The sequence below is a fragment of the Drosophila grimshawi genome, unplaced genomic scaffold, assembly GCF_018153295.1.
Source record: "Drosophila grimshawi isolate 15287-2541.00 unplaced genomic scaffold, ASM1815329v1 contig_311, whole genome shotgun sequence".
Taxonomy (NCBI): domain Eukaryota; kingdom Metazoa; phylum Arthropoda; class Insecta; order Diptera; family Drosophilidae; genus Drosophila; species Drosophila grimshawi.
In genome coordinates, this window is record NW_025063098.1 from 5,381,574 (window position 1) to 5,407,612 (window position 26,039).

General features: G+C 37.3%; 1 protein-coding gene across 2 annotated transcripts in view; it reads right to left on the reverse strand.

The window, feature by feature from the left end:
* The window catches only part of LOC6564321 (neuroligin-4, Y-linked), a 75,107-nt gene that overhangs the window by 19,698 nt on the left and 29,370 nt on the right, over positions 1–26,039 (reverse strand). For both annotated transcript variants that reach the window (XM_001990261.3, XM_032737579.2), the window contains exons 2-4: positions 16,994–17,301; positions 14,836–15,708; positions 7,177–7,340 (exon numbers count right to left, since the gene is read on the reverse strand). In XM_001990261.3, the coding sequence (XP_001990297.2) occupies positions 7,177–7,340; positions 14,836–15,569 (898 nt within the window). In that variant the 5' untranslated portion in view covers positions 15,570–15,708; positions 16,994–17,301. The remainder of the gene's footprint in view (positions 1–7,176; positions 7,341–14,835; positions 15,709–16,993; positions 17,302–26,039) is intronic.

Genomic DNA, 26,039 nt, shown 5'->3' on the forward strand with positions numbered 1-26,039 from the left:
TTGAAGTTAAATATAAAGTGGCTGCCTATTTTTTTATCGTTCTTGAATTACTCCATAAATATGGGCTATGACATGTTTTGTTAAGTGAGTGAGTTCTAATAAATTATAATGTGAGTATATGTATTTTACATAAAAAAAATTTAAATCAGAATAACCATTTTTTTGTTTTACGGAAAAAAAGTTTACAGTATATCCTAGAAAGATACAGCGAAGGAAGGCAGATATATGTGTAAGAGAGGACGAATTTAAATCAATCACAACTACAAATCGATTGCAGGAAGTTTCGCAATATCGGTCGTTGTCGCCTTGGCAAATAAATGTATTTATTGATATCAGGCTTATAAAATACTCACACACAGCTACACACAATCAATATAAACGCTTACAGTTAAAGTCAATATGTGTGCAAGTGCTTCGTTTGTTACACAAAGTTGACAGAAGTTTTACCCCATTTTTTTTTTGCACGCCGTATTTATGGGTTTTCATCAGCCTTTGCCGGTAGTTTTATGGAACGCTTTAGGTGTTGTTGTTTTTGTTATGATTGTCGTTGCTAGGCATATGCAATCGCAAGCAGCAAACACAATCAGTAACGCATGAAAAGGACAACATGAGCACAGTGACGGTTAAAGCCAGCTAAAAAAGGATTTATCTGAATTACAAAAAATGAAGTAGTCGAAACACGATAAAAAGCCGTTCAATAACATTTATTCATGTTTAAAATGTGTATATTTTATTCTCTGAATTTTATTTTAGTTTCAAATCAGACAAAAATTACATAAACAATAAGCGAAACAATTACAATACGTAAAAGCTTAATCTTTCCCAATTGTTTAGAATTGCCAGAATAAATAGAGTTTTGAACTTGAATCAATTTTTGACCATAAACAATGGCTTGGATATAGTTATCTACCGATCCATATCTAAAATATACATATTTAATAAAGACATAAATGAAAAAGCTAAACAACACAAAATTTTATACGCGTTTCATTTACATGCTTAAATATTTTGAATAGTTACGGACCTAAATTGGGAGGAAGCGTTTTTGAGCATGGACATCGTCCTCCGGGCAACGTCTACTTATAAGCCTCTACACTCCAAACCACATCAACCCCCATCCTACAATGAGCACGTGGCGTAGCGATTTATTAATTAAGTTGAAATTTTTCGGACGCGCATTACAGTTAGTTTGCATTTAAATTGCCTTTTTAATTAGCTGAGAATTAAAAAGTTTTCTGTTTATGAATCCTGTTGAGCAGTGCTTCGCTTTTTACTTAAAAATGTATTAAAAACTTTATTACAAAGAGCACTAATATTTAATATGCAATTACTATACATAAATATATATTTCAAATTCAGCATTGATGAGAATTAAAATTTCATAATCAATTTGTTTAACAGTTATTTCTTGCTGTCTGACAAAAGCTTGTAATGCTTAAAGAGTTTTATTATTCTGTATTCGCTACTTTTGCTTTAATCTGGCAAAAGTTTTCTTTCGGTAAAGTTTGAAGGAAAGCGAAAATGTAATAAATGTAATTTCAAATTTTTTTCTTCTTTGCAGTTCTTTGCCAATTGTCTGCGCACAAGCAAATGAGCATGAACTCAGACAGCAGTAAGAGTACAGGACTCTAGTTCCCTACCCTCGTCCTGTACTGTGCTCTGACCAATTGCTGCAATCTTGGTCCATCCAAAAATATCTGACTTCAAAGTTTCTCTTGCAAGCAAAGTAAAAAGTTTACTTCTGATTCGTTTCATGTTTTTTTGTTGTGCAGCATTTACGTTTTTTTTTTTAGAACATTTACATTTTTATATTTTAAGAACTTGTTTTTATAATGGATGTTTTTTGACCAGCATTTTCATTTCCGAATGCAACACGCAGACTGCACATTGATTTCCGTTTCCGTCTGTGTAATGGGGTTATATTGCGTGTTGTCTATCACAGCACTCATATACGCACACACAAATATGAATTTCATTCAAATTGTATGCTATTGCCTTATGACACATGTATGCTTTGGGATTTTACAGCATTTCGACGATATGTGCTTTTTTTTAGAATCACATAAACTGAGCAATAAAATATGGTACTTGCATATTTATTGGTTTTACCCGCATATGTATTTCAACGGGGAATTAAAATTATTCTATAAAATGTGTAAGGTTTTCTGGGTATGCTATTAAATACTATAACTTACTTGCAGGTTTCCTATATAATAGCTTAAAAATTGAGAAACTAGATTTAAGTAAGTAAAAATACCAAATACCTTAATTTCTCATTCCAAGCTTGCTGTTTTAGTTTGTTCTCTCTTCAGAAATCAACTACGGACTTGCTTCTGACCTTCTGACCTAATCCACAGATTCCGATTTTGTAGCTTATACGTGTTAAAAACTATTCATAGTACTCTCATTAGGTTAAAGCAGTTTCAATCGTTTTACAAAACTTAAGCTACTGTTTCAATGAGTTGGTTGTTGATACCAAAATGCCAATAAATACGAACAACTGTTTGCAGATTACCCTGCTTCAGACGAGCTCAACATCTTAAATATGCTGAGGCCTTAAGCAAGATATGTTTGGCTCCTTTTGGCATATATCAATTTAATGCGTTTGTGACTTGCGGGCGCACAGTGCGTATGATGTATTTTTGCTTGTTTTATATGGACACGCGTCGAAAACTTTACTGATTGCGAGCACTTGATTGGCTTATTGATTTATATGTCAAATAGAGTGTGAGAACAAAATTGCATTATGGCTTTATATCTATATGTATATATATATATATATATATTGCAATTTCTGGGCGGACGCAAGGTCACGTATGGAAGTCATGGCCGCATAAATCTCAATGGGCCGAGCTATTGGCCGAAATGCCTTGGAATAATACGCTATTAAGTGATGCCAACAGATGTTAATCGCATGGAAATGCTGCAGATTAGAAATGATGACATTACATTAATCTTTTCAAAATTCCGCACAATGGCAGCTCATTTATTTGTGGCTCTTTCTCTTTTCGGACTGGTCTAAAAGTCAGCTAAGCGCAAAATATGAGTAAAATGCAAACAGATGATAAACTTGAAATCTGAACATGAAATGCACAGAGCCAACTACAAGAGGTAGAAGAGAGTGGCTAGGGGATGGTTATCCACCTCAGGCTGAGTTCTGAAGGACTCTCGTAAGCGCCTGTTATTGGCCGCCCAGTAAACTTTTTGGGCTTGCAAAGCGGCAAATCATGCTTAATGTGGCATTTTCTGCTTTTTATTATTATTATGCTTTATTTATTTATTTTCATTTTTTTCTCCTGTTGGTTTTTGAGTTGGAAGCGCGAACAAGCGCAAGATTTAAAAGAAATGCCAAACAACAAGACCATAAAAAAGGCCAGCGAATAAAATAAAATGAGATGAGAAAGCGCAAGCAAAAGGCAAATAAAAGCCACAGAGGCGAGAAAGGACTTCACTAAGCTGGACGCAGAAGGGAAAGATGATATAAATTTTATTGTCATGTCCAAGTAGATTAAACTAGCTGCATGTAGCATGCCCCGAACCGTAGTATGGACGTCTCGTGTTGAGCTCTCCGCCCAGAAAAGTATGCTACATAAAAGGCACAAGAGATTTATTAAGAACTTGCCATGTGAGTCCTTTTTTGAATGTGTGTGTGTGTGTGCTTGTTCGCTACAAAAGTATACTTTCAACTTTGCTTGGAATTATCATGAATGTTTTGTATATACCATCTACATATAGTCAACCGTCTTCTCAAAAAGTTTCATTAATTTTGACGTTAAATGTTGAAATTTTTTGAATTGTTTTTTTTTTTTTTGGTTCTTTTACTTGTCTTCCTCTTTCTTTTTTGTAAATTTATCAGGCAATTCATTTTGACATGACAGCCAAATAAATAATGATTTATTTTGCGCCAGCTAAAGGTAACTCCCACTCAGGCTCATTAAATGTTTTGGATTTCTTGCGGTTCGATTGGCCTTAAACTGTCAAAATTTATAAATTGGTTGCCGTTTTAAGATTTATAATCTTGGCAGCAGATAACAGAGACTGAAGAATGGCCACTTGGCATTGACACTGACCCGTTGGATGCTCCTTTTCCTCACTTGAACTATTCAACTTTTTGACTATGACTACACAAACCAAAAATTTCATTTTTTGTTAAATACGTTTTAAATACGTTGAACAACTTTCGCACTAAAATGTTTAGTCTATTTGGATTACAATTAATAAATAATAATAAATAATATATAATAATAATAACTAATAATAAAATAAGTAAGTCCATATTATTTCAGTTTCGTTAGTTTAATTTATTCTGAAATTTAATATAAAAATATTAACAGTGTGCATTTTGTGTTAGATGATTTTTGAACGCCTCCCGTAATGTAATTGTCCTTACACATATTTAATTTTCCTGCTGAGTTGGCATGTACAGCGCCCAGGGCTCAATTAGGTGTATTTTAAATGCACATTAAAAAGAAAAACAGAAACAGAAAAGCAAGAAGGGAATACGAAAGGAAGCAAATCCAATTTGAACCCTTCGCTTGTCTCGCAACCTCTGACAGTCATTGAACAATTTATCATAATTTCACATAAATTCTTGCAATTCAGCACGAGACAACACTTCAAGGTAGGAGCTATCGAATATACAAAACTCTTAGACAGTTGCTGTTGGCATTTAAGCGTCCGCCATCGAAGACAAATTACAGACAAATGTAAATTTCTGCCATACTTCAACGATTTTCATGTATATATACATAGTATTTTCCACATTTTTCATGCTCAGCTCAAATCGTACGTCGACATTTTCTTTATCTTTTGGCAATTACCACATTTTTTTGTTGTTATCTTTTCCATTTGACCTGCCGTAAAGTCATTTAATTTGACGTTTTTATTCTGAGCAGCGACTAGACATTGCCGCATATTCTAAAAGTATGAGGTGCAGTTTATTTTTGCGTTTAAGTTGATAATTGGTTGGCATTCAGTGCGCAATCAATGATTTATATGTGACCTGACTAATGGACACATTTCCAGGAATCACAACAAACCATTGAACTATGCAAATGTTAAGCAATGTAGACGTGCTTTGCGGTCTTTAATAAGTATCATCTGGATTAATACTTAGTGCCTGTACTTAAGCTGAGGCGGTAATTTCTCTTGTGTAAACACAAGCAAGTGAACGGTAATTAACTCAAATTAATATGGTTAACACATACAATACTTAATTACAAATTTGAATTGGAATATAATGCAAACATTAATTAATACATGAATAGCATGTTTAGTTAACAGACACTGTTTAAAGGAGTTATTCACAAGTTGGTTAGTATAAGATGAGTGTACAGCTTATTTGAGCTCAGACCACTTTCATTGTTAAGCAAAGCACAAAGCACTTTCCACAGACCTTTTTTCTCTTACAGTACGTTTAAAAATGTCCAATAAACTACATTATCTACATTGGGCTGTTCAAATGTTGGCAGCAAAGTTTAGTAAATATATGCGTGGATAAGGCGGAAGACTGTTAATTTATTTTGTAGTCAGTTGCAAGTGCTGTCAGACATCAAAGTCAAGGCGCCAGTTAGTTGTATAAAGCTGACTGCCAGTTTGATTGACGGACGGACTGTCTGACGCACTGTGGCTGATGTCCGTCAGCAAGCGAATACAGTTTCTTTGCCACAGAGATGTGTATTAAATTTTACTCTTAACGAGTTGTTAGACAATTAGACAATGGAATCCCCCTCAACTTCCCATTTAGTTATTTGCAGTTGATTTTCGGAGGGACTGGCAGGTGTTATCTTCCTTTACGGCAAACTTCTTGTTGTGTTTATTTTATTGCCTTCCCTTTTGCGCTTTAATCAAAATGTAATTAACTGGCATTGCGCACATCGGCCAATGCAATCGCTCTCAGCCAGTTGCAGCGGATGATTGACTGACATTGAGACAAAGCAAAGCCCCGGCCATTTAGATAATGGTGGTCTAGATATATTTTTATTTTTTGGTTCCTATATATATTATAATTGCTGTCTGTTTCGCAAATTGCATTCGCTTATGACGGCTTGCCGGCAGTTGACACGGCCCAAGATGGATAAAAACGTTTGAATCCTCATCATCAGTTGTGAGACACATTAATTTTTAATGCAGATTGTTTAAGTATATTTTATATTAAAATAAGAATAACAATTATTGTTTGATAGGTTGCCGATAATTGTACTGTAAGTAAGTCTATATATTATATATATATATGATTCAATGTATAATTCTATTTACATATTTTTTCGTAATATATAATAATATATGTCTTTTTAAATGATAAGCTTGGGAAATGCAATAGCATTAAGAAAAAAAAATAATAACATTTACATAGCATATTATTTCTATAATTTGTTGAAATATTTATCTTACCATCTTTTTCAAACGCATTTTATACATACTTAAGATTAAATATTAGAATAAGAAAATTTCAGACTTCAAGACCTAATGCGTCCACAATGTTATTTATATTTGCGTTGCAAATATGTTACCTAAATTTTGTAAGAAAATCCACTCTCCAATACACTGTTGTGAAAAGTAGGCAGACGCGAAAATTTTTGAAATGTCCACATAGACAAAGAGGGAGACAATCGTCTATATGTTTTTGCATAAATTTGGCCACTTTGTGTTGGTTTCTTTTTTCATGCCCAACAGCTTTGCAAATTCTTTGGCGTTTGAAAAATGTCGAAACATTTGTCCATTGGTCCATTAAGGGTCGGGGCCAGCAGACCAAACACCCTTGCTGAAAGTCTGCGTTCACAAAACGAAAAAGAAAAAGAAAATCTAGAAAAGGAAGATGGAAAGCTGAAAAGTTTGGGCAAAGCTGACCCTTTTCTGACTTGTACGCCGGTGGCCTTTGGGATTAGAAGAAGGCAGTCTGTTCCGTAGCAAAGCTGAAGAAAAATTGAAACAAGTTACCCCAAACCATTTTAGTTGCTTACCGCTTGCCAATTTATTCAAATGCCTTGCAAAGTGCTAAATAAACAAGACTGAAAAATGCCATGGCAGCGCATGGTAGAGGGGGGCGAGAGGAATTCCTATAGCCGAGCATGTGCGTCATTTTTCTCGGTTTTATCCGCAGTAGCGGAAAAAAATACATACATATATGTATGGCATACTTAGCTGGGACTTCTTGGGCCCGCCACTCGCACTCACCTTGTATGGGCACATAAATATTTAGATAGAGACAATCCTCTGATTGATTTTGCAGATAGGGCAGCAATCGCTTCAGATACTCGAGGCGACCCTTGGGCATGCGCTCCAGCGCCGCTGTCTCATTGTAAATGTCCGGCAGTCGCTGCGGACAGACCGGACTAAATCTGCAAAAAAAAAAAAACAAAAAATGAAGAAAATTTGAGCCAAATTTGTTGGTTAAACGCAAAAGTTTTTCATCTGAGAGTTCATTTATACCCTGTACTCAATACAATAAAGTGTATCTTAATGTTGTATAAATGTGAATAGAAGGTTAAAGAATACTTAAAATTATTTTTTCCGATAAGTTGTGCCAATTTAGATCGATCTTAAGCCCCTTTCTACAGCATATCTTGAAGATAATAAAAGCTATAGACAACAAATTAATTTGTAGAGATATTGCCTGCATGCTTACCAAATGAATACATTTTGAATGTCATATTTATCGTATACTAAGGAGAATTTACTTAAAAGCCAATTTTAAATAATGTTTCTTTTGTCTAAGCGATAATAAGAGACATATTTAATGCCCAGCTCTTATCGAAACTGAGAACTGGGTATAGGGTATTTCATAGTCTTAACAAGAGCACACTTATTGTGTATTTTTGCTTCTTTGGGTTTGTCTAAAGAGGTTCTAAAAGTTGCGGCTTATTTTTATAGTAGGCCTTTGTCACTCGTTATAAACAGATTAATTTGCCGGCATTGTGCAATCTCTGCCATCGAGTTACAATTTTGCCTTAGGGCTAAAATAACTTTTTGATTTTGGAAGCCTAGAAAGTTTAGCGCTCAAATTTATTTTGCGATATTTTAGCCAAAGCCAATACTCCAGTCAGCTAAATTGGTTTTCGATTTTGCCTTACACACACTCTGCCTTGTCCCCTCCATCTACATTTATTGCATTTTTCTGCCATTCCGTGCTGCGTTTGGTCATGGAATGCAAATGCCAAAATCAACGATTATGTTTTGCTTTTGCGATTGCCATTTGCCATTTGCCATATTGGCCTTGTGCTCATTTATGACTGACACTGTCTGTCCTCTCACCCCCACCACTCTTGTCCAGGCTGTTCGCCTTGAAATCGCTTCCATTTGGTAGTATTATTTGTTTTTAATCTACCGTGTGTCAGACATCGCATAAGTAGCCCCAGGCCCCAAACCAAAAAGAAACTAGCCAATCGAGCTGTATGTTTGCGTTCAATGTGCAAAACGAATTGCACATTTGAAATTACTGAATGCTAAAATTGTGTATATTTTGGTCATATCTAGTGGCTTTATTTGCCCAGTGTAAAGCAATTGGCTTCAGACCAACTGTCCAAATATTTTTTTACAAATATTTTGGAAAATTGAAACACATGCAATTTAATCTTATTTATATATATCGAGAAACTGAGCGGAATTGTATGGATAAAAATCTGTTTTTGAATTAAAGAGTAATTCCTCTTATTACTTGAAATAAAAGCAAATTGACAGTTTTAATTACTTTAGCCTACTTGCTGACCCCTTATTGGCAATTAATATTTTAGTAAACTGTATTTGGTTTTATGTTCACAACCCATTAAATCAACAACTCATCAAGTGGCGCATCTTTTGGGCCACATCAAATTGTCATAAAGAAAAAATCAATATAAACATTAAAATTTGTTTGCTCATTCCAACATATGGGTTTGTACTGTGTATCTATGGGAGTTGAGTGAACCCAAACCCATCGAAAGATATTAACTTTAATGACATTGCGAAATGGGAATTTATTTTATTTAATTTTGCACAATGTTTCTTTTTTCCTGTTTTGCTGCTGCTCCAAAGCGATGTTCTCTTGTACAACTGGAGTATATTTAATTTTTTATTATATTTGAAACGCCTCTGACAAGGTCGAAACAGTGACCCTGCGTAACCGCTTCTGACCCGGTCATTTTAATGGACGCTTGTGGTGGCAGAGTAGCGATTGCCATAATAATCATTAATTTTATGGTAAAACAATAAGGCAGGTAATAAAAGTTTAATTTTCGGCTTCATTTTGCGTTGTTCACTTAATGGCCAGCAAAAGATTGCGAGCAAAAAAAAAAAAACCGCTGGCAGACAAAAAAAAATTAAAAATAATGAAAGTGAAAAGTTTGAATGACGCCACGTTGAGAGTGCAGTTGTTGTTAGTCTTCTTCTTTCCTTTTTCGCTGACAAACACATTGCTGAAGTTCAACATCAGGTGACACGTCCCCTTTCACCCAAAACCCCGTTGCACACCCCTCACTAGTACCCTGAACAGAGGACAACTCTCAGCCCCAGCTACAACTCGTAAAAGCCACATTTTGAATTTTTAATGCGTTTTCTCCCATTTAAACCCAACAACCTGGCCCACAGCAGCGCTGAAATGTGCTCAGTTTTCAAGTGGCAGCGATCTTGTTTATGGGACTTTTGTGTGCTCGCCCTCGCCACGACTTCGGGCTTCCCAGGCGAGAGAGCGCTTGGAGCTGTGCTGATAAGCTGGCAATGGGCAAGAGTGATGGGAATTAAGCTAATAAAGTGGGCGGGGTCATGCTCCTCCATGCCAGCCATGAAGCAAGAAAATGGGCGTGGATAGCGCTCCCAGATTTGTACTACAATCGATAAATGCCTGGGACGCGAGTTGCCAACAACTGTGCAGCTTTAAGCACAGTTATGAGTGCATATAATTTATTTTAAAATTAATTACAGCACTTTATTGATTCAAGTATATTAATTATGGAATTGAAGTGTAAACAAACTATTTTCCTATTTTACAACGTGATATGGTCAACGATTTGCTGCTTAAAGCTTAAGCTCCTAGTTCGAAAATGAAGCAGTTTAGCTTTCGCGAAGTTTACTTGGGCAACAACAATAATAAACAAAATGCCAGGTGGACCTACCGAAAGCTATTGACATTAATGATGCTTTGACAAACCACGCGTGTTGCTGCCAAAAGCAGCATCAACCAAGTGCCGCACCTTTCTCCGCCCCCCTCTGCACTTAAGCGTCCTTTACCTTAACCTGAATAGTTGTTGTTGGTGTTTAAAAATAAATTTTCCAACCACTTTGCACTTAGGACGTCATGAAGTTTTTGCTTTCAGCGCAAGGATTATGAAATACAAGCGGATTAACAGCGACAGGCTGCATCCTGCCGCCTGGTTGCTGCCTGCTGGCTACCTTAAGACCAAGAAAAAATGTAAAAAAATATTAGCAAAAAGTGCGAGAGTTTTATGCATGATGCTTGGGCGTTTTAATAATAAATAAAAATATGAAGAATAAGCTGATTGCGGCAAACTCAGGCTAACGATTTTCCTAACACAAACCGCATTAATGGATGCTGTACTTGAAGCATGTGAGTAGCCTTAGTGAAATGCGTGCGGTAACACACAAAATATATTTACCAAGAAGGAACGCTTAATTTCGTCACTACGAAGATCCAATGCCCTTACAGGCCGAGGACCACATTTGCATATTTAGAAAACCCGCCGAGTTTGCAATGAATAGCAACTACTTTCACGGCGGTTAATGCTGATCAGGATATATATGTTATAGAGTCAGAGATGCAGACTTCAATATGCTACACAATTCATGACAATATTATAATATTCCATGCAAAGGTCTTCAATGGAAAAAGAAATATAGAAAATAAATTTGTGCCCATCATTAAAAACGTTAATTCCAATTTGAAACTCAAGTGCGTTGCGAGTCACCGCAAAGTGTGTGGGCGGCATGGGTAAGCGGCAGTGGCACCACACGGCTGTTGGTGCTGCTGCATAAATTGCTGTTGCCCACGGTGGTTCAGTTGGCTTTTGGTTTGTTGTTGTTGTTTTTGCGCTGTAAATGAAATTGCGAAAATTCATTTTAAATTGGATTTTATTTAATTTGACTGCGGCGGCACAGCTTTATGCGTGTTGAGCAGCAAGGACACAAGGATGAGCGAAGCGAAGTGGGCTGCGGGAAGAGGATTGTGGCTGGGCTGCCAATCTAATTTGTGAACAGGTAACTGGCAGCCAACCATAGACAACAACAACGACGACTAGACTTCTGGCCCGATGCCCACAGGTAAAATTAATCTATTTTGCTTGACGTGGCCGCAATGTCGCATATCATTTTCGGTATATGCCCCCAGGTCCCACTACCATCTCCGCTTTCTATATAAATATCTTAACTTGTCTGCTACATTCCCGTTCCGTGGCGCATGCATTTTTCCGCTTGGCTGAGATTATGCTTCTGTTTGATGTATTTGAGCACAGCAAAGGAAACTGCTCCGAGTGCTTTTCTGAGTCCTCCTCGCCTGTCGCTGACGTATGTCCGGCTTCTGTTCTGTTTACCGATTGCAAACGTTGGAACGTTCATACGCCCACCATCTGCAGTGCGTGCCACCCTCTCCGGCCGCTTCTGATCTTTTGCCACCTGTCCACACGCCACATGCAGATTATGCGGGACCATACCCATCATGCTCGGTTGTGTACTGCGTCCTGCGTCCTGCGTCCTGCTGTGTGGCCTGTTTGTTTCTGGCCACGTGATTTATATGCGTGGCATGTTTTTGTTTTGGTGACCCCGCATTGAGAACCAAGAAATTGTTTGTTTTCTTTCCAGATTCAAATTTACGCGCTTGGTTGTTAAGCGATAAGATGTGATTCCAGTAGCCGGTCCCAAAAATGGAAATTATGAGCAGGCTTAGAATTTGTATGCCCGCCAACAATATGAACAATACGATTCGAAACGGTCAATATTGTGTATAATATTTACATGAGTTGTTTGTTCTGATGATGATAACATGCAAAGCGCTCAATAATGAAAAATGAAATGCAGAAAAAATACGAAAATTCGAAAAGTTTTGTTTTAAGATTGACAAATAGTTTATGGGATCGAAGATGCTATCCATAATACGCCACAAATTTTCTGACCAAATTGTTACACCCTCTTTAAGGGTATAAAACCTTAGCGACTACAGACTGACTTGTAGAAGCTTTCTAAATATGCTCTATAACTTGATCTCATGATATTTGCATTTATTCGTAATCAACTTTTGTATTGGCTTCATAAAAATGGAATAAAAATTGAGTATTTATTTTGGAAAAAATGTTTCGCTATTAATTTCAGCTATAACCTCGTACTTGACCCAATGCTAATAAGCTTTAAAGTACCGTCTACGGAAATTAAAGAGATTTGGGCCACAATATGCCCCAGACGTATCCATTTTCGGATTTGATTGTAAGGCTCGCTAATGAGCTTTTGTACCTTGAGTCTGAGTGTCTGTTCATTTGTCTGTCTGTCCGTCTGTCTGTCTGTTCGTTAGTCCGCTGATGGTCGAAACAGCTTTATTACGCTGACGAGCTGAAAAATCTGTGGAGCATTACTCAAGGAGTTTATTGGCCTGCCAGTCTGTCAACAGGCCCAGAGCAATGCGGCTTGACAAATAAAGACGCAGTCCCACAGTAAAAGATGACGACATGAAACTGACAGACGGACATAGAGAGAGAAAGAGGGAGACAGAGATAGAGACAGAGAGAGATAGATGGAGAGACACACAGACTTCAGCAGAGATTGCCGAAAAATTGTGATGATGTCAGCCTAAAATTTCGTGGTTCAGGAATAGAAGCAGGTGCCACACAGGAGACCGCATACAGCTCGTTTGGGGCAGTGTCATTCATCAGATTTTCTTTAATAAAACTTGAAACATTATATTTATTTGAAGGGCGCTGATTCTTGGCCTCTTTTTTTTATTGGATTTTATCATTAGCCAGCGACAAAATATAAAGAGAAATAGAGCTATTGAATTCCAAATACCCTATGAAGCATATATTGTTATATTAAAAGATATGGAAATTCAAACTGAATTAGCTGTACATTTTAAATGTATATAACAGGTAGCGAAAAAAAAGAAGTAAATAAAATAAAATAATTGTAAGAAGACCTTCACATTTGCTTCAATTTTCCAGAGGAATTAATAATGAAAATGGGACAAAGTTGAGTGGCTTCATTTACAAAAATCTTCTAATCAATTTTAAGGTATTTGTTTATGTACTTTGTAAGGTCGAAAATGTTTCCTTACAGCTTAGAAAACCCCTTGTTAGGGTATAAAAAAAAAGCCAACCGAAAAAGAAGAAACTTTTGAAGGCACCCTTTTACAAAGCAAACAATGCGGCTGCAGGACAACGGTGTTCTGGGAATCTTTTTGAATAATGATTTGCCACTTGGGAGCGTTTGTAAATTAGATGTTCGGCTTGTTGTTGTTGTTCGAGTGTCGCAGCTGCTAGCTGGCGGCAGTGTAAATATTTAATTTGTGTAACATTTCAAGCGGAAGCCCCAGCGAGTCTGCTGACCTTTGACTTTCCTTCCCTTTTTTTTTTTTGCCATCGCGCATTATTATTATTAGTACAATTGGGTGTGTGTGAGAGAGAGACAGTCTGAGGCTTATTTTTATTAGAATTCTCGGTTTTAGTCCTTTACTTCAGTTCTGCCTTCGCCTGCGCACTCGACAATAATGAGCCAAGTTAATTGAGGTGACAATTGCCGGGCAACGGCTGCGCTCGACCCTCTCGAGTGGCTGCCGGCCCTTGAGTTATGGCATTTTGATCATTTTATGTACTTTCGGCTACAAGCTACAGTGCTGCTCAAATTCGTCTGCACCCTCTTCTTAGCTGTCGGACAGCGCTGCTCAAGTAACTAAGAAATGATTTAATGCATTTAAATTGACAGCGCAATTTGCATTGGAGTTGAATTCTGATTCAGCTGGCGCTCGCAGGCAACATTAAACAAGACTCATTAAACACTAATTGTAAATAGCAGGAGGCAGATAAGCGATTCGTATTTATATTTAAGTGATACTTAGGACTTAAAATGGGAATAGAATTGGCGTAACTATTTTAAAAATATATACATTTGAGATTATTTCGGACTCATAGCGGACTTAAGTAGAGAAGTTGATTCTAGCCCAGTACCCATTTTAGAATTGGTGAATATGGAATATGTATTTATTTCGTCTTGGAAACTTGTTTTAAATGAGCTCTTTTCCTCTTTTATTTTGCCGGGCTTAAGTGAGCTTTCAATAGCAGTCTTTAAAGTGAAAGCTATTAGACTGAGGATGCCCTAAGGACATGTTACACTTCATACTTAATTATACCCATCCCATATTTTTGCTCAAAGCCCATGTTTCAGTTAGCTAGGTCCAGTTACGCGTCATTTTAGTCGGCTCACCGGTCGTATGAGTAACAAGAAAGCGTGTCAGGTCGTAAACTGTACACACAGTACATACAAACTTCCGGCCTTTTGAAATTTATGCGAACGACTCTCTAAAGGCGGCTGCCTTGGACAGACTACACCTAAGTCTACGTACTAGCAGAGATGCCAATTTTTGAACACAACGGTTCTACAGCTAAAAAAATAAAAAAGCGAAGATGCTTTCGATGTTTGAGATAGTTTCGTACAATATTTTCAGCGTATTCGCAACATTTGCATTCCTCTCATTTTTTTATTTTTTTTTATCAGTAACCGCTTTCAATAACATCAAAGCTAAATAGTATTTATTATATAAAAAGTTATAAAATGATAATGGTAGATAAAAAGGCTGAACGGACAACACTGCGGCCAAATAGCGGCCTTAAGAATAAAGAAACTGGAGCGGTTGGGGCTGTGACTTACCTGTCCGCCTTTTTAACGCCCGACCACATGGCGGCGGAGACGGGCGGCATGAAACGCAAATTGCCGACCGGTGGCGAGGCGTAAGGTATGCCACGATACGCCTCAACTGGATCCAAATGCCGCCCATCTAATTGGACAATTACGCCCGAGATGGCGCCGTTGCGTGTGTGGATGATGCGCGATGAGAGCTGTGCTGGTAATTGATCATGATTTATGTTGTTGTTGTTGCTGTTGCTGCTGCTGCTGCTAGAAGTTAGTCGACTGCTGCGGTTGCTGCTCGACGTGGCTGATGATGAACTGCTGCTGCTACTGCTGCTGCTGCTGCTGCTTGTTGAAGTGGCATAGGATGTTGAGGATGATGCAACAGCTGACGATGATGAAGTGAGCGACAATGAGGGTACCGCGCTAGATGTGGCTGGATGCACAGAGCTGCTGCCACTGCTGCCACTGCTACTGCTGCTGATACTGCTACTGCCTGTGGCGGTGCTGGAGCCGATCAATACCAGTCCGCCACTGTTACTTGTTGCCACGCGCTGTGTGGCACTCAGATTGCCCGACACACTACTGTAGCTGATGCCAGCGCCACAGATGCTCGTACAACATAGCAACAACAGCAGTATCAGGGATTGAACGCTGAATTCACATTGTTTTCTCTTTGCTCTCGAGACTGTTGCAGTTGTTGTAGTCGTTGCTGCTGGTGGCAGTGGTTGCTCCAATTGCAGCAACATTACCATTATTAATATTGGTCAAAATGTGTGTTGCTGTTGTCGTATAATTGACCGCGACAACACTGTTTGTGGCGTGGCCTAATTTTTAATATTATTTTTTTATGGAGTTTTTCCTTTCCTTTTTTTCAATGGCAACGGAAGCTTACTGAAAAGACCAGAGATGCACATAATCACTTTGTTAACTAGCCGCTGACCATATTTTTTGGTTACATGTATATTTCTGCATATTTTATAGTTTTTTTTTTATAAATAGCAAACGTTGAAACTTTTACATTTTCGATATGTGTGACCGACGCAGTAGCATATTTATTTTATGGCTTTACTTCCTTTAAATATATATTCTCTCATATTAAATTTATAATTGATTTTGAAAACATTTCTTTTAAAATATCTACATTTTGTTGGACTAAGGTTTTTGATTAATTTGATTAACAGTAACTCACCCATTGTTATTTAAAATATCGTTATAAGATTTAAGCCTCACCCATTAAATTCCTGCACCAACCCAAATATTTGCTCTACATAATATTTAATATTCTGTTTATAATTTAAGCTGTGCAAATTCTAAGGAGCATTTTCGCTCTCGTCTGCACTTCATCGTCATCCGCAAAGTGTGCGCCTGGAGCATGCAGAGTGTGACCCTTTCTCCTCCAACTGCGTCACCAAAAAGTATGCAATGCCTTTTGGAAGTCCTCTCAAAAGTAGTTCTTTGCACAAGCTCCAATCAGCCCACTTGCTGGCGGCGTTGTCTTCACCTTTTCTCATTCTTGCTCTTTGTACTCTTCATTTCACATTCTCTTTTCATTTCTTGTTTTATTTTTGTGTGGACTGCAGAGCCTTGTTTGCACTTGATGTAGTGCCCTTGCCCTTGTTGTTGCCGTTCTCAAGAAAAACAACGGCAACAACAGCCACAATAACGTAGAGATGGCATTTTGCATATGCCAGACTTGTCAGGGCGTCGCTCAGCACCAAATGAATGCAGCGTACTATTCTTATTGGAATGTAGATAGAAGGTGAGCCTTAAGCGTTGAAAACAGAATTCTGCTTTTGTCGAATGCATTATTTATTGTATTGAAATTTGATGACTTCCAATAAAAACCAACGGTCGATAACCGAGTTCTTATTAATCTTTAAGAATCTCAGGGATATCATGCGAAAAATCCTTTAATCAACCTAATTCTAAAATCCTTCTTTACTCTGAGCTTGGCAATGGTGCTTTCAATTTATTACTGCCCTTAAAGATTTCCCTTCTGCACATTTTCGAAATAAGTTATTTTTTTTTACACTTTTGTCGTTACATTTCCCATACCACATTTCTAGTTACATTGTTTTTTTTAAGCTGATGCCTTTGATGTCCCTTACAGGACGACGTGTCTTGGCCTGTCTGTTAGTTTTGAGTTGAACATTTTGGTATATTTTTAGGAACTCACTTAGTTATTCCGTACGTTGCTCTGTCTTTGCTGTTGCTGCTGCTGCTGCTGCTGTCTGCGCCTTGCTGCAGGTGCTAAGCTTGGTGCTTCGTGCTGCATGTGGGTTAGTGTCCTTGCCACGCCTGATGCTTTTGCTGCTGCCTGAAGTTCTTAGCATACACTTCACGTACGCTGCGCTCAACTGCGCTGTCTGTTGCGTTGTCTGAATGCCTGCACGCTACAATTGTCATGCAAGCGGACATTTTTTCAAGGCTCTCACGTGCTCATCGTTGCCGCCTTCGGCTTCTCAAGCAGCTGCCGCCGCATAGCTGTAAGAAAACAGAAAAAAAAATGCTATAGAGGGGTCGTTTAGTCGTTGGTTTATAAGATACTTGGACTATGATTAATTAAGTGGCGCACACAAAAGCACGCGTCTTTTAAATGCATATTAAGTAGCCGGCTGTGCGCAAACAATTCACCTCACTTGTGGATTTCTTAATGAGTTCTTTGAATTTACTCCATCTTTCAATCGTTACTTTTATAGGTATTTTATCCACATAACAGCTTTAGTAAAATTTATTTATGAGCTCTAGTAAAGTATATATTAATTGGATAAAATCATAAAGTAAAAAACCTAATTAATAAGTAATAAAAGGTCAGCAATAAAAATAATTATTTTACAGTTAATATCGTCTCTATGTAGTGCTTCCACCTAAATTTTAATTTTAATCAATGTGTGAAGAGCTTGAGAAAAGTTGAACATATGTGCACTTTAAAAAGTATTGTAATTTAATTCACAAATGACAAAATTTAAAAATTGCACCACACTTCATGACTTTGTCAGGTTCTTTGTTCGAAAGGCTTACAAGTACTGACAAGCCACTTAGCAATCTTGGTAAGACGAAGAGCAAACTTTTCAATTATACAGCGCACTCAAGTATAAGCAAATTATTATGCACATCATTAGCACGGTATTTAGCTGGGCGCCCCAGTGCAGAGTTTTCACTACTTGAATTAATTGTTTTTCTGTGTGGAAATTGAGCTGTTTTCTTACTTAACGAACGCCCACCAGTTAATTTTTAGCTTGGGCTCAATGCGCAAGTTGCTTTTTAATTTATTTATGCAAATACGGATGAATTTTCATTGCTGCGAGGCAAACAGCTTGGCATTTAAATGCGTAGTCGCATAAGTAAATAACTGCCGGGCTACTTCAGACTGCCATCAAATACTTTCCCTTGGCAACGGCAACAACAACAATAATGAAAGGAATAATAACAACAACAAATATCATCAAGTACGTGGCTCAGTTGGGGGTAGATTACATCAGATTTTGTCTGCCTGTCTGTCACACTGGTTAGATACAGCATACAAACATTGTAAATCATACGCACTGTTGCACGCCTTCTCGGTAGGTAGCTGGTGTAGTGTGAGCTTATTTGGTTATTGTAAATGAGTTAGGACGACAATTTTGTGGTTGTTTTCAAGTTGCTGACGTGCCTGCGCATATAAAGCTGTATACTTAAATATCGATTTTTAGAAAGTTGGGCGCCGAAAATTGCAGTTTAAGTTATCATTATTAAAGCAGAACTTGCTACGATAATGAAAACAAAATATATTTGTCTTATCTAAAATACATTTTTTTAAATTTTAAGATATTGAAAATAAAACATTTATTAAAAATATTAAAAAAATATCACAACGGGCCAAACATGGTCCGTCTGATGTAATTTAAAAAAAAGTTTGACAACTTTCTTATATGTATTGTTTTCTGTAATGTGTATAGACTTAACTTGCATATTATACAAAACAAATTCTGTTTCAACTTGTACTTTTTCCATAAATTTAAACATTATAATTTTGCTTTAACTTTTATTTCAGCGCATTTCTGATTGTAAACTTTTGGCCCAACAGAAAATATTACAAAAAGTTGACAAAAAGTTCATGTTTGAAAACAACTTGTAAATAAGGTAAGAAGTATGAGGTTTGGGTAGCACTCACATTCGCATTCGTATTCGCATTGAGAATGACTTTATCAATTTGTTAGTCGTTGTGTTTTGGGCATGTAATTTGTGCGCGGGGCAAAAAGATAATTGAATTCAGCGTTTGTTTGTGCGCCTAATTTAAGTGCGTAGAGACAAAATTCCATTTTGCAAAATACATTTAACTTGGGCTTTAATTAAAAATCAAATAGAGATAAGAACGCTGAACGCGACAAAGATGAAAGTCTGCCGAGCATTGCAGCAACAACAACGACAACAACAACAACAGCAAAAGCAACAAATACATGTAATTGTGGCAGCGACTTAGCGACGCGTCTCGCAATGGCTTCGCAATTTCCGCGCTTGGCCGAAGCCTTTGCGCCATAAATTCAGGCGCCACGACCCAGACAGCCTAGACAGGATACGCATTTAAAGAGGCAGAGAAATTGCGCCGGTCCTCGGACCTAGGGTCATTAATTTGTCTTTAGAGGCCGCTGAAGCCAACGTGGCATTAAACTGCTTAAGTAGCACAACTAAATTAAGAAAAGTATAGAGCGATTGGGACGGCAATTAGAGGGCGAGGGGTTAAAAGATCTGCTGCAACGGGTACTGAGATAAAGTTCAAAGTGGAATTGTGTTTATCCTTGATTACGTATACAGTTACATTACAGTTGCGAATGCCGGAGATTTGTGGGGAAAGAACTGAAAATAGTAGTGTTGGAGAATGTTCGTTTTTTGACAAAAACTTGCGGCATGCAACACAATAATGAATGCGTTGCATGACCATAATTCATTTTTGTTTTGCCACACAGACAAACCCAGGCAGTCATGAATTGTGTTGCTACAATGTTGCTACAATGTGCCACGCCCCCGTTCTCAGTTTGGTACACTGGAAATGCTGCAACCACAATGAAAATGCAAAAGCTATAAGCGTAGGAAAACATGTGGAGCATACGAAAAAGGCAACTTTGCCAGCGGCATAACACAAACAAAAATACAAGCGAGCACTAAGCGTATTTATCATGGGAAAAACATACACACACTCACAGATATACTTGTGCATAGATATTAATGTTTACTGATAAAAGCGGAGCATGATAGACTAAAGATGACGCACACGCTGCGTATGCATTATATTCTTTCCATTCTCTCTGTTAGAAGAAAGAATTGAATTTCTTTATATCGATTGATAGGCATTCCACATATATATTTACAAATATATCTATATAGATATATATTTGCGGAAAATTTAATCAGTTTTCTTGCAAAGGGAAGTTTCACTTGTGGGGGGAAATCTATGAATGTGGACAAAGTGCGGTGAATGGAAAAATGGATTTGCAGTTGGCAACGTAATGAAAATGAAAATGGAAATGAAAATGTTTCATCCGAAAAGACTTTGTTATGGGAGTCTTTGTGGCAGTAGACGTTTAGAGCATGGGAGCTTGTAAACACAAAAGAACTTAGATCAGATCAAAAGATAAATTTCGGCTATAAATTTAAGATTTATTTTTTAATACTGTATACTATTATATATTTTCTTCATTCTCTGTATCCAAAAAGATTACCACAAGAAACACAAAATGAACATATAATGTTGTGCTTCGTTTGTTGGGCATATAAAGATGTTTTTTATTCCATGCGAAGTCCACAAAAGTAAATGCATAATTTTGATATTGAAACTCTGCTCCGAACAACATTTAAATGCTCTTAGATAGCAAAATGCAAGCATAGCTGAAAAATTATAGTTGTCCGAGTCAAGAAAAGCTTGATAACAGAACTAGCAGCAACAGCAGTAAATGGGGGGAACAAAGCTCTTTCCGCTCTGAAGTGTGTCATTTTTCATGCAGATTTATGTAAAAATTTGTGAAAAATGCGTAAAGAAAACTGCAAGAGGAAAACAGTAAGAGGGAAAATGAAGAGAACTTTCGCATCGAGCATTGAATTTGATGGCAAATAATGCGACTTTATAACTAGTTTAAATGCACTTTGCATGTCATAGACGCTTGATAAAATTACTTAAGCATTCTGTATTCAGCATTCTGCATTTTATGGAGTTTAATACTTGACTTCAGCAGCAGGGTTGACTCTGCGGCTACTCCATTCCCTTCTGAGTCGCCGCTGTTGCTCTTACATTTTTATTGTGCTGCCTGCCAACAATGGCTTATAATTATTTCTCATTTTTTTGCGTTTCTTATTTCTCGGCGGTTTTTTTTTTTTGTTTAAACTCGTCAGTCGTTTACTGGCTGCATTTTTATTTATATATATACGAGTATATTAAAAGGCAGAGCTCTGCCCTTTGTGGCATCTGCAGCTCGCAGATTGCAGCATTCCGCCCGCTGCCATCTTTTCATTTTTAAGTAGTCAACGGCCAAACAATGGCGCACCATAACAGCAGCCAAAGCATTAAAATCATCAGCAACAACAACAAAAAGCCTTTCGCTCATCAGGAAAAGGAAAAGCGTATCTGATAGCCAGGGGCGTGGCTCAATTTTTAACCCATGAAATTAAACTGCAGCATAATGGTGGGAATTGCAGCGCAACTGTTTTAAGCGCTATAAGCATAAATATTTTTGTAATTAAAAGCTGCAAATACGAGTAGCGAAATATATACCTGATACTCAGTTTTATTTTGTATTTGCCATCAATAATTGTTTATATTGAAGCAGCTCATCTGTTTTCTAAAGCTAATCCCTTAGAATGATACGATTTTTAAAATACTTTTTAACACGCTTGTACCAATGTAAGTGTTGCCTAGGCCTCAATTTGATTACCATTACCCTTTCCAATATTTCGCTATTTGTATGCGGGTTTCATTATAATAATATTATTAATATAATGATAGTATAACGTAATTAATAGTTTAACTTATATTGTGTTTCTTTATTGGCCTCAGAAGCCACATACCAACCCACATATACATATATATAAATATAAAAAAATTCAAATTATTTTTATTTCATTTTATTCGTACATCTTTTAATCATAATAAAATCTCTGTTAATGTTATAATTCAAATCAAATCTTTATGGCAGTGCTTTCTGTTTATGTACGATTATATGAATATTTCAAGAAGTATTTATTTTTCCTGGTAACTATTATACTTTTATTTATACCTATGTGTATTTATCATAATATCTGGACTGAGCTCAGCTTTCTGTTCAATGTTCAAAGTGATGTTCAAAATTCCATTTAACTTCAATACTAACTTACATAAATAAGTACATGAAATATTTGAACCGTTTCCAGCTTAATATCGAAGTCAATTAATTTTGAGTGCACTAAGAATTTCATCAATTTTGGGGCTCAACCAACTGCATTGCGTCGATTTCTTCGGTGAGTGAATTTAATTGGCACTCATTAGTGTTGCTTAAAATGCGCATTCTGCATGCACACTTTGGGCCGAAAATGCAATTCAAATTTAATCAGAGCCTTGTATCAAAGTATAATTTATGCAAAATTTCTTTAGAAAGCGATCACATTTTATCCCTGGGCCATTAGCTAAGCAATAAATTTCGCGCACAATTGAGCCTGTGATTGTGCCAAAGCGAATGTAACGAAAATTAATTTTCCTCTGATTTTACATGTATGCTCCATAAGGGGAGGAGTGTGTATGTATCTGTGTGAGTGTGTGTGTATCTGTGTGAGTGTGTGTGTATATGTGTGAATGTGTGTGTGTGTATGTGTTGGGGCTGGTCTGTCTGGTATAAATTGTGCGCTCGCGGCAAACAAATTTTACAAGCAAATGCTGAAATAAATTATCGCTTAATATTGGCAAATAATTTGGCCAACACCAACAAAAGTTTCTATATATTGAGTTGATCCCCTCACTCAATACTCCCCCACATTCACCCATCTTTTCCTTTGCGCTTTTTAGCAATTTTTTGGCAGCGCACAAATTGAATTCATTCATTATGCCGAGCAGCCCCATACGAATCGTACAAAATCATTTGCCTCCGGCTGTCGCCTGAGAATGCTGATATAATGATAATAAAGCAACATTACTGCATTACATAAAAGGCGACTGGAGGGGACACAAAAAGAAACAGAACCAGTAACACAAATAAGCGACACAGAATAACGTCGACGAGAGCACAAGCGAAGACATCCACACAAAATAATAAGGATTATATCCTAGATACGTCACTAACACCCACACCAAACAAAATTAAAAGGAATATTAATTGTCGAGTTTGATTTCGTGTGCCGAACAGTGAACACCCTTGAATAACTCTTGTAAAGGTGCTGTGTTGTATTATGGCTTGACATTTTAAGTGAAAGCTGTAGTCTTGTAAGCCATTTATATTTTTATTAATTACATATAATAGTTTAGTGAATGATTTTCAATTATTTCGGTGCATTCTTTTTATATTATACAAATAGGTATAATAAATAGGGAATACAATGCAGGAGATGGACATTAAACCTTGAAATCTCATTGCGGTGCAAAGTTATATAATATGAGAGGAAAGACAACAAATCCTGTAACAATTTCAAATGAATATCAATTTCCGAGTCGAACACCCCTACTCACACTCACTCACGCACACAAACACACACGAAGCTTGGGCATTGGCACTTAATTAATTTTCTTTTGTGCTGCCTTTGTTGTATTTTAGTTTTTGCTTTTAGTGGCTTCGGATTTTGCATTGAGGGCTTGATTGTCTGTTGGGGAGGGGTTTGGGGGGAAGTAATATTATTGCCGAGCATTTTAATGACATTTTCATAAACAGTCGTCGCGGCGACATTTTGTGTCCTGATGTGGCTCTAATTTGGTTTTATGCCACGTGGCATTCAGTGTCTGCCTGCTGCGGGTGTCTCATGGCTGTTTTGTCTTGGCAGATAAAATAATTTATTGAGTAAAAATTGTTGGCCAAAAGCTAAGCATTTGGTTTACTTCTCGCTCTCTCTCTCTCTCTCTCTCTCTCTGTCTCTGTCTCTGTCTCTGACTCTCCATCTACTTCTCTCTTCCTCTCTCTGTCTTAGCTGCTTTATCTATCTTGGCCGTCGCTTTTGCTCCTCCATAATGTTGGCGCCATGTTGATGTTATCGTAGCGGAAGTGTTGACTCAATGTTTACTCAATGAGGGCGTAGCTGAGATATGACAGCGTTTCCCTGCACACCAATCCCTTTATCTCTTAGCGTACCGCTGTGTATATATGTATGTTTGTGAGCTTAAGTGTATTCTGGCTGCCATTTTGGGCGCACAATTTACGCTTTTGGCTTTGTTTCTGCTCGCTTGGCTAATACAAATGCCTCAACGTTACTTTGCTTTTTGTATGTGTCCTTTTGTAAGGATTTTTGTTTTTATTTCATTTTATTTTGTTGTTTTTTTTGTCTTATAAATATGCAAAGCAAATGAAGACTTTCAGAATGACTGAACAAAGACAAAGTGGCCATAAAGGGTCAAGGCTTTATAGAGTTATGTAAGTCCTAAGCCAAGCTAGCTAAGTAGTTGGTCATATCTATAGAGAAATATATTTGGCAGTAATTTATGGCGCATCTATATTAGGCTTATGCATTTTGTTTGCCAACTAAGAAGGAAACGAACAATTGATTTTCAAACATCTATATCTGTAATATATTTATTGTATATTTATATAATTTTTAATTATATTTTATAATAGTGAATATTTTTTGGAATTTAAAATGATATTAATTCAGCAAGCCTGTCTTAAATAAATATAAGCTTTTGAATAAGGTTAAAGTACCTGATTTCTCAATCTGTACCGTCAAATAACCACACCCAAGGCACCTGGCTTATTGCCCTAATGAGCGACACCTGGGTCCTCTTAGCACAGCAGCTACAGTGAAATTCTATAGTCCAAAAGCACTGTTAATAGTCCAAGGACATGTTTTCATGACAAGCTTGCAGAATTTATAACATTTTCAAGTGTTTAACCGCAAAACTAAAGCTGGTATCTAATGGCACATCTCCATGCTATTTGGATTTGACTTTCCCCTCTTCATGTTTGTGTGTGTGTATGTGTGTATGTGTTTATATGTGTATATGTGTGTGTTTCCGTAAACTGCCATTTCCGACTATGCCACAAGTCTAACAAGCAGCCAACACGACTCGATTCGCTTCTATGTCAGCTGAGCAACCTCTACTGTTTGCCTTTGCTCTCAATGCACAATAATTGTTATCTTCAACAATTTGCGGATGTTATAAACATATACTGGCTTCTTCATATTGTCTGCATGTAAATACCAGCAACGGCAGCTGCGACTGCCAATGGGAATGTTAAGAGCAGAGTACCACAAGTTTTTGGGACAGGGGGTAGCTTTGGGTAAATGGGATTGCTGCTGCTATTTCTGTAGCATTTGCACTTGTCGTTGGTTTTTATGGCCAAACAAGCGCTGCACCTGTTTCGGTTCACAACAGCAACAACAAATCGCACACATGCGAAGTATTTCCTCCCAGCGGAGGTGAGCTGTGCGAAATTGGAGAACTGGCACGGAAGACATTTGGCTAAGCGCTTGGCTTCGTAAACAATTTTCGATTTCACTGTATTTCGTGTGGAAAAAGTTTTACTGTTGTGAAAGTTGTGCACAACAACAAAGAAAAGAGAAAAATAAATATGTTTATTAATTGAGGGTACACAGGAAAAAAAAACTTGGCATTGACAAATTAAGTTTTTTTTATAACTTTACGTATAATTCATATATCATCTTTAACACATGCAGAACGTAGATGCTAACAGCAATATATCAAAAGGATATTTAAATTTACCAGCCAGTAAGATGTTCAATAATCTTTTTTTACCGGGTTGATATTGTTGCTCACTCTTATTAGCTGAAAAGTTGTCGCATATGAGCATAACATCAGCCTAAATTTGAAGACGTTTGTTTAGTTTTGCTCAAGTTTCACTTGCGCCAATTACGCATACGCCCCGTTTTTTGTTGGACGAAATGCGGCTTGTCACGGCATTGAGTACTTGAGCAGGCAATTTGTGCGTTACTCATACATACGCATACGTGTCCCATTAAGGTACGTGTGCTTGGCTCAGTAATAGAAAACTTGGCCGTAACATTTGCGAGGGCGGGCGCCTTCTCGAAACTTAATTAACGGCCCCGAAAAGGTAATCGGC